The sequence below is a fragment of the Clinocottus analis genome, unplaced genomic scaffold, assembly GCF_023055335.1.
Source record: "Clinocottus analis isolate CAN_PGR_092001 unplaced genomic scaffold, fCliAna1.0.p SCAF_7, whole genome shotgun sequence".
Classification (NCBI taxonomy): domain Eukaryota; kingdom Metazoa; phylum Chordata; class Actinopteri; order Perciformes; family Cottidae; genus Clinocottus; species Clinocottus analis.
This window is the reverse complement of record NW_027176229.1, coordinates 2,912,528-2,930,676: the sequence shown is the minus strand read 5'-3', so window position 1 is coordinate 2,930,676 and position 18,149 is coordinate 2,912,528. Positions and strand designations below refer to the sequence as shown.

Here is an 18,149-nt window from a genome sequence, read left to right as displayed (position 1 = left end):
GACGCATCCTGCAGACCTCGAGGATAAGCACCTGTAGATCAAAGGCCACAGCGAGTGGAAGGAGGTCGAATTGTTTCAGAGACGAGCCCAAGCAGACAGGAATCTATGAGTCCTCGGCTGCAGTCCTTGGATGTGTTTGAGAACTCTGTGGAGCTCAACATCATTTTTCTCAGTCGAACTGGTCATCATTGTGTATGTTGTTTATTTTTTTATAAGTCTCAAAAGCAGAATAGGTAAGGTAATGGGGAGGGGGCAGAAGTGTTTGAAATAACTAAAGTGTTGTATAAAATGCAGTGCAATAAATTGCATGTATTTTTTAGGAAATGTGCTTCTTGTGCTATTGTACAGACCGTCTTCAGTAATCAAATGTAAATGGACTGTACTTGTATGGCTTTTCTAGTCCTACGATCACTCAAAGTGCTTTCAACACAACAGGTTCAAACATTCATGTCAGGGTGCCACCAGCCATCGGGACTATCTAACCATTTTTACCCATTCACACACCGCAGGCTCTGTCTACTGGAGCAATGTGGGTTGCCCAAAGACACACTGACATGAACATCAACATGGACTAGCGGAGCCGGGGGTTGAACCTCTACACTGAGTCTGAAACTGTCTCAAAATATTTCCAGTGTGTGTGTTACCGTGCAAAAGCATCCATTGCACCCTCATTGTTTAATATTTTGCAACCTTAATTAATGAATGCAAGTCATCATTCTGGTATTTGTTAAGAGAATTCGCTAAACATCACACATGCCGCCGGTGGAGAAGTCGGGGGATCGCCAAAGTTCTACGGCTTGACCCTCTGTGTGGACAACACAAATCCTACGAATAAGTGTGAGGATTCGGCTAGACCACCACTAACTGAACAACAATGCCAAACCATGATGACAAATGATTACAGCATTTTGGGTCATCTTTTGGGCAATGCACATTCTTTACATAATTCTGTATACAATTTCCCTTTATGAACGCAACCAAACGAATGCCAAAAGACACATTTTTTTCTGCTACCAGGAAGAAGGCTACCAAACTCACTTTGTTTTAGAAATTTTAAAAAAAGAAAGGCATCCCAGGTAAATGTACCTCTTTGCAGAGAAAACTTTCATCGTAAATTTAAATGAACGACCTGATTATGACTCAGTGACACATTTTCCTGTTTGGCTTTGCCTGGTCTACTGCTCATTGAAAATCCATAAGCATAGCACGTGTCACATCTGCATGCATGCAGGAGTCACCTCATCTGTTCCACAATCTCCTGGGGCCACCCAACAGTAATCTTCCAATAGACAAAGCAGCCTTCAGGCAGTCCTGCTATCAAACACTCTCACTGCCAGTTTGTTTATGGATTTTCAGCATGTTCCCTTGAAGAAATTAAGGTTCATCCCCACAGGATGTTCCACATTATGAGCCAATCAATACTTTTTGACACCAAAGCGACAAGGACAGTGACTCCAGTGCGGGGAGGTTCCGGGCTGGCCTGCTCACCGGAAAGCAAAATATATAAATAAAGATGTCCAATAAATTTGAAAATGCATCAAAGATGTGCAACTCCCTGTAGGAGAAAATGTATTTGATAAAAACTCAGCCGCATGTCGAGCATGATAAATGGCATCACTCCATACACCCACCGCCAAAGAGGCAGCCAGCAGTAATACGAATACAGTAAGTAGTGTCATTCATCCTGTGCTTGGAAGAGCACGCTTCAAGCGCGACATGCCAAGAGTAGCACTATTCTGCAAATAGAGTGCACCTTCCAGAAAAAATTGAAAGGTCCCTGCATACAAGGTAATAGAATTGTCTTCTTTTTAGATGTCGCTGCGCCGCAAACATAATCAGAAGACCAATGGTGTGCCATTCTGTGGTTTCTTTATTCCCTTTTCCCTTGTTTTAAATATATATGGAACATTTTAATAAATATTAAAGCATGAAGCACTCCTACGGTGGCCACTAGGGTGACTGTAACTCAGTGGTGAGCAGGATTGTCTTTCAGTCAGATGATTGGTGGTTCGATCCCCGTTGCTGCACCTACGGAGTATGAAGGGTTGATGTAACTAATGTGGCACCTTGCATGGTGGCTCCTCCCATCAGTGTATGAATGGATGTGAATGGGTGAGTGATGTCATGTAGAGTTAAAGTGCTTTGAGTGGTCGGAAGACTAGAAAAGCGCTATACAAGTACAGGTCCATTTACCATTACTAGCACGACCCCTTCATGTTAATGCAAATGTAATTCAAACATGAAGATGGACCGCTGTTGTGTTGGCAGGTGCAGGGAGCCGGGTTACATTTGGCAACATAATAGCTGCTGTGATGCGGGGAATAAAATTATGAATTCGGGTGAGTGTTATGTGGAATAAATTGGACAAAATTCACTCCAATAGATTTAGACGTCAATTTGGTTTCAATAGTCTTTGTTCAACAAAATAATGTTTTTGCATTTCATAAATATGTTTCATACCCGCCTCGTATCACGCTTGCAGAAATGCACAATATATTAAACATTGTCAAGGGTATAAGAGAACAAATCGAGAACAGGGCTTGCGTGTGATGTATTTTTTGTCTAACCCTTGATGTTAGCATCACACTGGTTTCCTCTACAAAAACCAATGGGAATTCTCCATTGACTTTTTGAATATTGCAGAAAATGAGCTCATTGGAATTGATGACTCATTTCCTGGTTTTAGGACTCATTCTGGCAGCACTCTACGAGGGGGAAGCGTGGCAGGCTGAGGCAGCACGGAGGCTCGGAGGTGGCTGGTGGGGAGCGAGCAGAAAGACAAGCAGGCGAGCAATGGTCCTCTGCGGTGGATCCGGTGAGCTGATGAGAGGCAGATCTGCAGCCTGGGAGATTGGACAGGTGTGCATGATGAGCGAAGGGGCGGCGTACGCGAAAGGGAGACCACGCTGCTCCTCTCATAGCTCTAACCCGTCCCCTCGCCTACATCTGAGCGGGAAATCGACCTCATCGCGTCTTGAAGTATGTCTCAATTCCCAAATTGCATCTGGAGGAGCAAGGAGAGGGGAGGAGCAGTGAGCAAGGACACAAGGCTTGTGTCCTTCGCGGAAGTCTTTTTGGCACCTGTGGCTGTAGCTCAGCGGGATGAGTGGTCGGCATGGACATGGATTGTGGTTATTTGCATCGTGGTCCGTGCCTACTACTCATGAGATGAGTAATTTCATGTAATGGGCTGTAAATTCGCTACGTTATTAATTCTGGTCCTCCTCTGGTTTCTTTCCTTTTCTCCCTGTGAAAGGTTTTTTTTTAAATCTTTATTTGGAGTTTTTCCTGATCCGATGTGAGATCCCGGGACAGGGATGTTATTGTGTACAGACTGTAAAGCCCTCTGAGGCAAATTTTGTATTTGTGATTTTGGGCAATACAAAATAAACTGAATTGAATTAAATTAAATTGTCCCGTAAACATAAGGTAGCCGGTTCGATCCTTGGTTCATATTTGACATGTCGAAGGGTCCTTCAGCAAGACACCTAACTGCTTCTTATTTAAGGATGGGTCAAATGCAGAGAAGAATTTCCACAAGGTTTATAAAGGATACATTATTATTAAGTGACATCCAGACTAGAAACAAAGTGTAGGTTAATTGAAGCACATTTAACATGAACACATGGGCGTCCTTGAAGTGAAATAAGGATCTGGGAGGCGGGGTTGAGAATCTCTGCTTTAGGTGATAATACCTGCTATACAACCACACCGGAAGCAGTTTTAGTGCATACACTTTTAGTCCACTGTGTCTTGTAATTAAAACTTGGGAGTTTTTCGCTCTTGTTCTCTCTAAACGGCCGGTGCTCCCTCTCTGTTACAGCTCACTTACTTCCTACTCAGGGCGCTGCTTGCGCGGCAAGACCCTTAATGAATACAAAGCATATGTTTTTTGGTAAAGTTACATTCCCGGGTCCCTTGGGGCTTGTTGATCTGCTGGCCACTGGCCCAAATACAGTACACAGTCTGTGGTGGTTTAACAATGTGGTTTTGTTTGTTCCTGTAAGCAAAATGTGCATGTTTCAGTGGCTTGGTTCGGTACTAATGTCTTTTTACAATGCATTATATTCAGTTGAGCTTTTTTGTGGAACACATTTCACGGCATTAACCTCAGGTGTAATACATACAACACACTGTTGATTACAATGGAGCAGAGTGAAGCAGTCCTCTGTCACAGGCATTAACGCTCTCAGTGGTCATCATTTCACAGTCTGTCACGCAAGAATAAAAGTCAACAAAGCAGCAACATTGTCATACTAATCAAATGGCAGGAAATACACACAAGAGATCCACCGGCACCCATACGGACCACGTCACACCTGATCAGAACACCTGACTTAATAAACTATCATGATTTTGAAAATGATATATTACATGGAAACCCCTGTGCAGTGTTGTATACTGATATGTATTTATTATTATAAGATTTTAAAGGTCTTTGATATAAGATAATAATGAAAACAGAACAGCAACTACAGGGGCTTTTATACTTTCACTAAATCCCTCTGTACGGGAATAATAATAAATAAGAACTACATAGAAATAGCCCTCTTGGTAGGTAGATAGATAGATAAATAGATATGTACTTTATTTATCCCCAAGGGGAATTTTTTTTGTCAAAGTAGCGTCCGACATATACAGACATCAACATTAATGGAATAAACTAAACACACAAGATAAGTAATAAAATAAAAGAAGAGCAGGGATGGCAGATAGCAGATATATACAAAATAAAAATAGAATATATATATATATATATATATATATATATATATATATATATATATATATATATATATATATACCTATGGTCCAGATACATATATATACACATGTACACACATAGAAACATATACATAAACATTGTTGAAAAACTCTTTGACTTATTTAGGTCATATTATGCATCAATAAGACATTGAGAGGGTTTTATAATCAGTTAAAATTCCCTCTTTGAAACTTTAAGTACTTATGGTAAGGTCAGATCAATTAGCAGATTATCATTTCTGATGAAGCCAGAGAAGAAAATGGAGATAAATAATGTTATCCTGCCAACTAAACTGTAATTTTGCAATGATGACTTTAGCTACAGAGCTTGTCTGGTGGCTTCGTTGGTCTCACTGTCTCTAAGTTTAACTCTTTTGATCGAACCTTTCTTTAAGCATTTGCATCTATGTCATGGCAATTTAAACTAGTTGTTTTGCATTTGTTCGGCTGTGTTATTCTTGTTAAATGAGTCAGTAACAGTCCTCTGCCTTGTCTGTCAGTTTAAAATGCAGGCCAAAAGACACTGTCACAGAAACAATAAGAGGCAGGTGGAGCCGTGGAACGCAGCCAGGTCAACAGAACCGAAGGATTCATTTAGTTTTTTCTAGTGGCAGAAGTGATATTTGGATGAGAAGGTGGCGTTGGAAAGGGATTTGCATTGCTGAACCCATCTCTGATTGATAGTCTGCCTTGATAGTGACTAATTGATCCCAAGGTATCCCCGCCCTAAAGCATGCACAACTTTGTTATCTATTCATTAAATAAAGAAATGAATGCTGGGAAGACCCTGTTTACATCGAGATCACTCGCAAAGGGGATTTGTAAATATGTCACGTGAATTTTGTACCGTATGTCTCTGCAACTGCCGCTAAATTTAGTATCAGAAAAATCCACAAATTAGCTGAACCGACATTCAAGCCGCACAGGTCACAGTTGAAAAACAAGTAGCGGCTTAGAACCCACATTGTCATGTGAAAACAAAATCTGGTATTTGGGCAAAGTTTGGACCTAAGGATAAACACAAAAATGGTTGTGATGGAAATTTAAGGAAGAACAGGACTTTAAAATAGTTGCTATTATGTGTATGATCATATTGCCCTGAAGAAGTTATATTTCCTTTTTTTTTATCAAACTCTGTACGTGTTTCATGTTCATCTGTGTCATCTTTAAGTATATAGCATGACCCAGTGCCATAGAACACATGATTTATGGCCTAAGCTAGTTTGCAGTACTTATCCCTCGATGGGCCCTTGAAATACACAAAACCCACAAAACAAGACAATACATACAGATAAACACAAGCCACAACCAATGCACAAAACACAAGCAATGAGACGTTACAATTGTCATAAAATGACAAACAGAAGATCACTTATGACCACATGACTTGTCCCATTTTTCAATTTGACTTTAAAATGAGGCACGATCCATTTTGATTTTGAATTTTTAGGCATAATATAAGCTATTTAAATTCAGTCTCTTATCATCTTAATGTCTTGAATTTTAATTGCAAGATTATACATTATAAAAATAAGAGTGATGCCATTCATTCACGTCTGAGTTAATAATATTAAATCTAATCTGATAGAATATAATCATGTATAGTGTGCTAGTATATGCAAAAACAGTACACTCACATATATCTAAATATAATATATGCTGCCCATGTAAACCTACAGCATCACCCATGTATTTTTAACATGTAGCACTCAGTGTGAGAGTCTAATGGAGGCAGCAGGATCAGTCTCAGATCAGTGGATGCTGGTCGGGCAAGTGGTGAGGATTAAATGATGAAACTAGAAAAACTGTGTTTCAGATTTTTCTGTGAGACAAAGCTCAAGCTTTCATGATATACGTCAGAAACCCCTCCAGGGAATCAGACTTGATCCATCCGCGCCGTGGTGTAAGGAATTTGGATGGATGATATTTATAGAGATGACCTTTACGTATTGTGTTGTGTATCGGTAAATGACCATTAAATTGGGAAACATCAGTTCAAAGGGAAACAGGTGTACTTTTTAAGAGCAACTCCCCCCCCCCCCCCCCCCCGCTCTCCATTTGGATCAATAAAGGAAGGAGAGCTGGAGGCAGACAGCAGAGAGTCGGCAGCAATACAACAGTCGGGACGCCGCACTGTCCGTGACCGCGTTGTTGCCTTTTGGAGTTTAGTTTGTTTATGCAGCTGTTACTATTAAGTGTGATGCATATATTGCATCAAATTATGATAATTAAACTGACAATGAAGTGATGTAGGGTAGTGCACAATAGAGGATGAGTCATGCATTCATGGCCACAGTAAACCAGAGCATCTCTATATGCTGCACTGCTGCCTGGAGGGTCAGTGCTGTGTGGGAAGCATGTGCAGGTTTTTTTCATTAAGTCTAAAGATTGTTTTGGTTAACACATGGTAAATGGACTGTACTTGTATAGCGCTTTTCTAGTCTTCCAACCACTACATGTCATTATTCACCCATTCACACCCATTCATACACCAACGGCAGTGGCTACCATGTAAGGTGCCACCTGCCTATCACGAGTAGACATTGACATCGCAGGCATATCCATATACAGTTATGAATGAAGATGGATATGCCTCGTGATCATAAGTAAGAACTTGAATTTGAGGTGAAAGTTTCACCCAACATGTTATAGATCTGAGTTTTATGAAAGCACAAGTACACTAATACTGTATTTCTTTTAAATTTGACCTCACACTTAATCCACTCTGTTAGTATGCAGTCCCTTTTTTACACGGTGTATTGATTCTGCTCCCATTTCATTGCGCTCATCGCAAAACAAGTTATTTTCCTTTTTCCGGAGAAAAGTGTTTTTTGTGCGCTTTGTCCCTGTAAGGCCTTTCATAACAAAAGAGCGACATGTGAAGATAATTGATTATTTTTCATCCGTGGTTCAAATGCAGATTCAGTGTGTGATTTCCACAGTAATGCTGCAATCAAGGCTGTATTTGAGAAAAACGGTGACCTGCTCCAGTGTTTCACAGATATCACAGAGGCGTATGCATTGCATCAGACGGCTGAGGGATACTCTGGGACTGCTGGAGGTCAGGTATGTGAGCCTCTTCTTGGATTTGTTTCATAATATCATGCCACATGTCCTCACCCTCTACATCATGCTGCAGAACAGGCCGTTGACTCTACGCACACCCAGGGAATCATCATGCACTTTACCAAGAGTGTATCAATTATCAGGGAAATTAAATTCAGCCATATTGTCTCCGTTTCATATTGCAGATTACGCGAATGTTTTTAATAATGCCGGCAGCAGTTCACCAGGTGGGAATCCTGATATTGCTTGTGTAATTATATTTTATTGTCGCCTAATATCTTTTTTATTGTTTCTAGTTCAGGGCAGGGAGCAAGGTCCATGGACAGAGGAGTCAGATAAACATGTAATATTTGCAAAAGAAAGAGAGACTTTATAGAGAAGTCTAAATTAATCTGTTAGTTCCAACATGGCTGCAGAAGCAGCACCATAGAGCGGCCACAAATGCTCTGAACAGCCGAATGGTCACGGCGGGAATGGCCACCACACGAGTCATAACAATGGCAGCAAGTGGTTAAGTGAGTGGATCTCATGTGGTTTATGGGTTGAAGTGTGAGGATTGGCCGGCCAAACTAAAAGGTTGACTTTATTAAGGTACACGTTCTAGTGTTTTTTTCTCAACCAGATGAAGCTCTCCACCGACTGACTGGCCCAGTGCATGATGGGAAACGCCTGGCTCTCGCCACATCAGAGAGATGATTGGCTCTTAGATCTGACAGCAAACACTGTGTTTTAGAACATCCTTATTGTATGTGTAGTTGTAATACTTTACGCTCGATTGTTGACTATTAGTCTCAGGTTTAATCTAAAAACATATTTTGTGTGGTTTAAAATACAAAATCGTATTTGTAGAACACATATCAAAACCAGTACTCATGCATTTCACAGGCAGACATAAAAACAACAAAGGATGCAGCTACATGCACATTTCTACATGAATATACATTTATCATCACATATGAATGAATTCAAACGTGATCAGTAAACTACAAGTAGACATATCGGAACTAACAGGAAGTTTTTTTTTTCTGTAACTTTTTGTTAATACTTTGAAGGCAGCTGAAAACTGTCCGATTTGATTGCAGTTTTCGGTCAACGCCTCCTTTAGCGGCCGCCTGCTCTCGTCTGGATTCCAGGCGAGGCAAAGCTCTGGCGAACGAGCCTTTTCACTTCACCTCTGTCATAGTGTGAAAGAAAGCCCGCCCCGAACCCTTCTAGCTTCCTTCATTTAAAATGGCCGCCACTTCACTGATTGGCTTTTGCAGATTGGAACCTGTGGGTGGAAAACAAGAGGGGAGGGGAGGAGAGAACACAAAACACTGACAACACAGCTGCTGTGCAAGATGTTTGTATGAGACGGACAGACAACAGTGGACAGGAATAACATTCATCAGGCTTTGATAACACTTGGTATCAGATACATTCTTTGTACTAGAGCCTCATATGCCAGGTGGAGTGTTGTTGGTTTGGAAATTATTGCATCCTTGGTTAAAGCCACGATGTGTAGAATTAAACAAGTTCTGATTTTTGTGCACCCCAGTGGGGGTAAAAAAAAAGAGACGCAAATATTACCTTGGAACACTGATTGAACCAACAGAACGTAACACAAAGTATCTGTATCGATATTTGTTTGTGTAATTCTTCAATGTAGAACATATACCGCCAGAATAATGGATTATAGACACAGATATAAAAAAAGCACATTTACCTTTTCAATACTTAACGTGAAAACCCCCCAAAAGTGTAATTTAAAATTACATATAATAACAAAACGACAACGGCTCTGCGAGTCCTTGTCGTTGTGTCCTTGAGCAAGACTCTTAATCCCGAATTGCTCCTCGTTGCTGTGTATAGAGCGAAAATGTGCGTCGCTTTGGATAAAAGCGTCAGCTAAATGTAATGTAAAATTTCTACAGTTCAATAACATAATCAAAAAAATGTTTTCCAACAAAAAACAGCCAATGCAGATTAGTTGTATCTGAGCATCATTTTTTGAAGGCAGGTTGGTCTCACAGCAGTGGAGCTACAGTGGAACTGTAATCTGCATAGTAATCCTCCTGCTGCACTCCAGTCAAGTATAGTTGAACTAGTTGTGTACCATTCTTTCAGCTCTCACGATCCATGAAAACAAAGCTGCCCACTTTGCTTTATCTGCATGGCTGGCGGCTCTGACGCTGATTGCTCTCCCAATCATTTTAAATAAAAAGCTACAAGAGGTGAATCATTTCAAGTGTTGTCCTTAAGCGCACCTTTCACGTCCATTGTAGCACTGTCACAAGTGCCCAGTCCAGAACAGGATGTTAAAAAAAAGTGGTCAGCAAAGGCAGAGGTGGTATTTTGAAGCTCTCAGTTCCGTTCTGTTTGAAAATCTGTGGTTTCTAGAACATTCTGTCTTATAAAATCTGGTTTGCTACGACTCAGTACCCCATGAATTGTTCGTGCGAGAAGAAGAAGGTTTGATAAACTCTTCACTACAAAGGCGAAACATGTCTATTTGTTAATTTAATAGGCATTGGTCTTTGATTTCACACAGAAGTAAACAAGAACAGCAATTGTCGCTGATGACCGTGGGTTTTGGAAATGGCAACTGTCTCCAGCATATTCAATCAGATATTGCAAAATAAAAGATACTTTTAGACATTTAGCAACAGGAAGTCTTTACATTTAATTGCCTGTTTCCAAGCCTCCAATTCGGCGATTTTGGTCAGCGCAATCTTAAAAACCAGTGAACGGAAGTGACTATATTTGGATAAAGGAAGAGTGGCGTCGAGAGACGCCGTATACGGTTCTGGTAAGACCTTTCAATTACAGTAGCCCTGCCCTTAAGCACACCCCGCTTTCTGGTCTATTTGACTTTAAATAGGTCATTTATTTTTAAATACACTTCATGCTTCATTGTATTAAAGAAGACTTGAAACTAGAGATTGAGATCATAAACTCATGTTATCTTGAATTATTCCCTGAGTAAATGTTGTGAAGTAGAGTCATTTTCTCATAGATTTCTATACAACCAGAAGAGTCGCCCCCTACTGGTCAGTAGAGTTCAGGCAAGTTTTAAGACACTTCCGCATCTACTTTACTCGTCAGAACTGGAGGTTGCCGCCAGGTCTTTGCTAACACTAGCATGATGCATTGATAACGTTAGCTCTGGAGCACTCTGCTATGTTTTTGTAAGTGGAGGTCTGGCTACTGCGATATATACTGTTATTGATTGTCAGTGTTTTTCCTGTTGACAAGTAGCATCCTGCAGCGGTCATAAACCAAAAACTGGCTCTCGGCCTTCCGTCTGGGGGAAATTAAGACATTGTAGAGGCATCTTTGCAGGAGATTCTTTGTCACCGCATATAAAAGTTATTACTACTGCAACTTTGCCAAATAAGAAATGTGCCATAAGGGTTTCTAGATTGCAATTATTCCGTTTTTAATTGTGTCATTAATGTAGACACATCTTCAATCAAAGATGACTAATAAACACCGAGCAGCACAAATTATGAAAAGTGAATCAGTTATGGTCGTGTGTGACGACAGACCTACATCGCACACTACAAATAGCAAGTTGCTCCTCTGACTGTCCTTCAGCAACATGGCCTTGAATTAATTATTTTCTCCTAAAACCAAAGTATCAACAAAGTGCAACACTGAGTCCTCAGCACCAAGGGAAAACAATTAGATGACGTGAGGAGAGATTTAGCCAAAACATGTCTACTTATTGAGCAAAATATATATAATTATGACAAATTGGGTGTTACATTAGTGCAGCGGTTAGCACTGTGGCAGCCACCTCGAAAACGTGTCAAGAAGTTTAGGACTTGTGTGTGTGTGGGTTTCCTAGTCAGTAAGATGCATTCCTCACCATGGCCTCTATACTGAGTCAGTTATTACTTATCAACAAGGATGTTATATTATTCAAAAGAATGTCCAAGCATATATACAGCAACACCAAACTATAGCCTATTGTCACCTTCTTGAACGCTGACAGTCCCAGTGCAGTTGTCCAGTGAGGACACTTTCATCATGTGAGTTTTCTTTTCTCATAGTAATATTTAAACTTTATTTCACTGACAGAATTCCAATCGCATATTCTGTTGCCCAAATACATGCGAAGATGTTTATTTTATTTATATGTATTTATTGTGACTGCCAAGAAACACTTCTTAGAAATGTTCTTGGCAGTCAGGGTTCTGATCTGCTGTGATTGAAGAGGAAATGATATGTAATTACAGTGACCACATATCTTGACTCGCAGTAACTGCTGCACATCCCTCCAAATATGTCACCGGTTTAGGACCACTGTCCTGGAAAAGCAGATACAGCTTTGTCACATGTAATAATGAAGTGAAACGAACTCCTTGTGCTTTGTTTGTTTTGCGCTTTCGCCATTAGTCCCTGGATCTACTCCCGATGCATTTACACGTTGGAAACACGCATGCATCCTCGCCTCGGTCCCTCCTACCCGTCTCCCTCACTCTGCCATTGGTTAACACGAGGCAAGCTCGCGGGATGATGATGATGATGCCTGGAGAAAGGGGGGTAAAACTCGGAGCGCACGCCTCTCCCGTCGCGCACACACGCGCGGCAAAAGTGAAGTGAAGATGCTTCTTCCTTCCCGACCGACAGTCCAGCGCGTGAGCCGTTCACTTCTTCTCCTCCTCCTCCTCCCCTTACCAGAGCGCCGAGCTGTCCTCTTTCCTGGCTTACTGGGGGAACTTGCGCAGCCGGGCTCGTCCAGCTCGGAGGAGGCGAGAGGGGCTGCCGACGGCGCCCCGGAGCCCCGCCAGCCCCGCAGCGTGCCCGCGGACAGCCGCGCGTCGGGATGGGTGCGCTGACAAAAGGACGTTACCTCTCCACGATGGCCCTCCTGCTCCTCGTTTACTGCACGGTGTCGGTGCTCTCCAAAGGTAGGAGCTGCGTGTGTGCATGTGTGGATGGCAACCGAGAAGAAAAAAGAGAGAATAAAATGCAAGCAGTCTTGCTGTGCCATGCCCGTGGTTACGCACCACTTGTCACGTTTCTATCGCCTTTGTAAATATGTTTGTATATCTCGGAAGGTCTGAAAACACACCACTGTGTCCATTTCATCTCCAAACGTGGGTTTTTAATTCATTCCCGGGACTTAATGTCACTATTTGAAGCCCAAAAGCGCAGCAGAGCCTCTGGTATTGATTCTTCAAGCTAAAGCTCACGCCGTCAACTTCCCCATCTGTTTATCTTTCTCATAAATCGATGATATTTGTCCCGTTTTCACTCTGTTTCGTGCAGTCTTTAATGAATCCATCACCATGAGAAAGGCTGAAGCATACAGGCAGCCTGTGCAACAGGCATGTCAGCGCACTTCTGTTTTTTTTTTTTTTTATATATCTGGGAGTTACTGGGCTGCTTCTGTCTTCATTTGAGCACGATCCACTCCCTTTTATCATGGACTGAATGCAGTGTCCGGGAGGCCAAGCGGGGGGAGTGTAGTGCAGGGCAAAGAGAGAGGCATTCATGTTGAATAGAAGCACTAAATAAGAAAAGCCTTGACACGTGAAAAACGTTTTTTAAAGGACAGTAGGACTTATTGATACCATGTGGTTGACAACAATATCACTGTTTACACGTTTGGTTGGCTAAAACATACACTTGAACAAGGCACAGCCAGATGGGAAGTCTGTTGGGGAAATGGACATTTTTTTCCAGTTTGATGTGGGTCATTTATCAGCAGACTCTGGGATTATTTTTCACCTTGTGAGTCTGAGTGTGTGCCAAGTTATTGATTGACAGGTAAAAGTGTCCTGCTCCAGCCTCTAGGTTGCTCCTCCACAGTCCAAACATGGTCACTTCCTGTTCACTGGTTGCAAAAAAACCAAGATGGCAACCACCAAATCCCCGAAGTCAAGGCTTCAATACTTCCACAAACCAACAAGGTCCACTTCTTAAAGACGTTTCCCCAACTGAGCTTTTACTGAGTGCATTTCCTCTGCATTAAAACTCAAAATGTTACACTAAAAGAATGTGTTTGCCTTGAGAAAAAAAAAAAAACAGTCCATCATCCACTCTACCGCCCACTTTACTGGCTGTGGCACTGTGGCTGTAGGTTATGGGTGAGTTTCCAGTAATGCTGTTTGAATCTGATGTGATTCCCCCTTTGGAGCCACCGTATGGTCTGAACTCACTGTATTGCAGCCACATGGAGCTGAACTGTGCGCAGTAATAGATTGAGGTCACAGCCTCACGACTCCCATCGCCCAATGCAGTCACTGAACATGGTTTGCAGAGTCCCCCGGTTAAATGGAGCACATGAACACTCCAGCTTTTTCATCGAAGTAGTGAATCTGGTGTCTCTCTGTTCGATGGCTTTTATGTTACGTGCTGTTGATACATGGCGTGGCCATTCTGTGTCAAGCACCAGCGTTGCACGACTATTGAGAGTTTATTATGCAGCTTTTAGAAAGAAACATATGTTATATCCGGGCAGTCATGTTTTTAGTATATATATATATATATGTATATATATATATATATATATATATATATATATATATATATATATATATATATATATATATATATATTTATAAACGGTGTCTTGCTGTACAAAGAAGAAAAACCCAGAGAATTGAATGCCTTCTTACAATACAGCCATGCATTGAAAGCAGTGACTCCCACCAATTATTGGCTGGTGACCACTGGAAATCTTCTTGCAAGGCCAATTAGCACAGTATACATACGAGCTATGAGACGTTTAAGGCTCCAGCTGTTTGTCATTACACCACCATGAAGTTGGGGGACATTCCAAGGGATGGATTAAAAAATAAAAAGGTAAGAGTTGAGGCAGCAGCAGAGAGATTTTGACTTTTAGTCCCTAGTATCCAGAAACAGTGAAATTCCCACAATGCAGCTTGGTAATATCTTTCAGGAAACCCTCGCTGCCTGAACAATGCCCAGATCTTTTGTATATGTCTCTTAATAGTCAGATGACGATCAGCACAGCACCGACAGGAGTACCAACACGGCAGCTCAGCGATGTACTGCTGTGGACGGGTGCAGCAGATAAACGTTTTTCAAACATCTCAAAATGGCCTACTTTAAATAAATCAATGTCAATTCAGGTGTTCTTTATAATAAGAATATATATTCATTCCGACAGCTGTTCTGACGAGGAATTGAAGCCGCTGCATCCATCGTAAATGCCTTCATTGACTCCATTGAAAGAAATAGTAATTTAATCTCATAGTGTGTTGTTCTACCGCTGATTGGATAGTTTCTTTGTGTTATTCTGTGACTAAATTCATGCGAGATAAAATTACTGACTTTTTAATGGAATCTTTTGGTTTTGGTGAGAGCATAGACGACGGCTTCAATTTGTCTTTATTAACATAAACTGATTATCGCAATGTAAATCTGCAAAAAATATTATAGAGTGTACACTTAATATATGGATTTATTTTGGATTTATATGGATTTATTTTAAACTATGGATAACCTCACTTCAAAACACCCGGACTTTCCCTTTAAGTCTCAAGCCGAACCCTTAATGATGTCAACAGGGCTATCTGATGACACTATCAGGGTTATATCAACTAAACTTTCCAGAATTGCAGAATGAATGTGTATTCTTAGAGCATGTATCAGCAGTTTATATTCCACTCATAATTCTGTTCCACTGTCTTGTAGCCGGTCTGTACTAAGAGCTTGTCTTTTTCTGTCTCCCATAAAATTCAGCCTTTAGTTTCCCAGCCAATGTTGTCAGATGCGAAGTTGTGGAGTTCAGCCTTCAACTATTAATTCCCAACATACAGCGGCAGAAAGAGACACTCTAGTCACGAGGTTACGAATCAACAGACAAAACGCGCTGTGTTTGAGGACACCTGCCAAGGGCAAAAATATGTATAAATATATTTATCTGAACTTTATTCATCATCTCTCTTGCCAGCCAGCTGGGAGATCCGTGTGTTTGCAAGTGTGCCCCTTTTGTATTGCAATAAAACTCTAACAAGGATTCCTCTTAAAAGTGCATCCACAAAGACACAGTTAAAAGTAGAGGTCAGGACGTTGTGGGTCCTGACCCCTACTGACCAGGGCTAATCATACAAGTAAATATACACTATCAAACTGCTTCATGTTCAATTACTTCAGTAGCAATAGAGGTTGAGGGATTACAATACCCAGAACCCCTGTACTCGCACACAAACTATGTTGCTCTACTGTCAACCAAAGAGATCCTCAGCAGAGATTTTAAAGAGGCAAACAATCTGACGGTCAGATGTTCTCAGGTTCAGGTGCGTCACTTCCTGTGTGCAAAGAGAAGGCATAACCAGAATTTGTACATTTGGCCAACAGGCCAGGTCTGCAGTTTGTCACTTAAAGAGACAGAGAGTTTTGTTGTCCATGTGGCCAGCAAACAAAGACACAGCTAGGGCTGCTGCAAATTAAGGTTTTCATTATCTTTTGGTCTGATTAATTATTTTCATGTTTCAAAGTTTTCTCTTCATAATCCTTGTTTTATCCAAGAAACACTCAAGGATAGTCCGTTCTTTATTTTACAGAATACAGAAAACCCTCCCACTTGAGAAGTTGAAAACAGAGTGATTAAAGTGATTAACATGATTAATTGGATTATCAAAAAGAAATGTTTCCTGTCTATTGACTAAGCAATCGATCAATCCTCGTCGCTTTGGAAGCAGCTGCCTACAAACCTCACAGAACGCATCCTCAATGCTCCCATCGTATCTTCATGGCAACAACGTGACATCGCTCTGTCTCCAGCTCCTCGTGTGCAGCACCGACACCTCCAGTGGAGCCATGTCTCGGCAGGCCTCGCGCGCCATGACCTTAACAAGTGTGGCACCCACCAGACGCCAAAGTGGCATCAAACGCCAAAGCGGCATCAAACCGGGCGGTCTCTTCGCCGGTCCCGCGATGGGACCGGCGAATGCAAGCTCTTAAGGATCAATGGTGACGCTCCGCGAGACTCACGCCAGCAGTCACGAAAGAGAGTGCCTCCATCGTGTAGCACAGCAGCGCGGCCCGAAGGGTTTTTCCTGTGGACCACGCTGCCCACAAAAGGCTGATTTCAAGACAACTGATAATAAAACGGATAGTTTAATTTGCAGCTCTCTGAGCTGTGATAGATGGGACTTCCTTTCTAGATCGAGGTATCGGCTATTACATACCATTATCTTCTAATGAAGCCCCACCTAGAGATGCGGAAAGGCAAACCCAATGCCCTGATATGTAATATTCCTCATAACCTGGCTACTGATGAGGCTCCTGTTGATTTAATTTGACACACGGGCATATTTGTTCAGGACTTGATGATTAATTTATTGGGATGTGTGATTCATCGGCTGTGTGCAGTGTGAGAAAAACAATGAGGAAAGGGATTATCCAATATTTAATTGAGGATTGTTGATTGTCACTCAGTACATCCGCCGGTAATGCTACGTGCTCCGCTGTAAGTTTCCTTAATGCCAAGTACGAGTCCAGGAATATGTTATGAGAATGTTATGAGATTAGGGGACGGAGACGCTAATGTTGGCCTTGCTTGGACTTGGATAGCAGTGAACGGCGTTTTCTAGCTCCATGGATACACAACTGTGTCAAGTAACCGTCGCACCATGCTGCCTCTCTCCAACATGTGGACTCGTCCGTTCCCCTCAGGCTTTAGTTCACCCTTGACCCTGGAGAAGGAAGGAAAAAGGAAAAGAAGAGAACGGAGTAGAAAGGATGCACGGAAATATTGTGGCTACTTTTGTTTTCTTAGAGAAGAAGAGCAATCTCAAGGTTTATTTCTTATTTTGTTGTGTACACGGCTTTCATGAAAACAGACAAAGGTCAAATCTGTTATTTTCCCTCAGAGAAAGTAAAGGCTCTTATATTTTCTCTGCCGATCCCCCACAAATGAATCATCGTAGTCAGGCTGCTGCGGGTGACAACGTGCGCAGTTCAGTGCCTGGATTTACATTTAAATGAAACCAAATGGCTGTACATTCAGAAATGATATACAGTAATGATGATGGTAATAAAAGCAAAGTCCTCTTTCATATTGGACCGGCTCCTGCGTGGCTTTGCTGTCATTTGGGGACTTTTGCAGGTGCACAGCTGAGTAATGTCTTTGCTATGTCAAGACTATTACCTTCACATTTCAACGAGTCAATTCATCAGCGTGCCGCCTAAGAGGCTTAATGTAGTCAGCAATCAGCCCTGCAGCTCATTGGCTTCTCCTGTCCGCTATGTGGCTGAATGCTACTTACACGTTCAATTTCTTTTTTCCAAGCTGCTGTGTGTCATCTGTATCTGTCGGTCTTTAAGAAAGGCTTTGACGTGTTCAAGGTGTCTAGCAG

The 18,149-nt window shown here is 41.7% G+C and overlaps 1 protein-coding gene across 2 annotated transcripts in view; it reads left to right on the top strand.

Moving 5' to 3' along the window:
• Nucleotides 1-12,338: 12,338 nt before the first annotated feature.
• The window catches only part of unc5db (unc-5 netrin receptor Db), a 187,428-nt gene continuing 181,617 nt past the window's right edge, over nt 12,339-18,149 (top strand). For both annotated transcript variants that reach the window (XM_068605066.1, XM_068605065.1), the window contains exon 1: nt 12,339-12,725. In XM_068605066.1, coding sequence (XP_068461167.1) covers nt 12,641-12,725 — 85 coding nt within the window. In that variant the 5' untranslated portion in view covers nt 12,339-12,640. The remainder of the gene's footprint in view (nt 12,726-18,149) is intronic.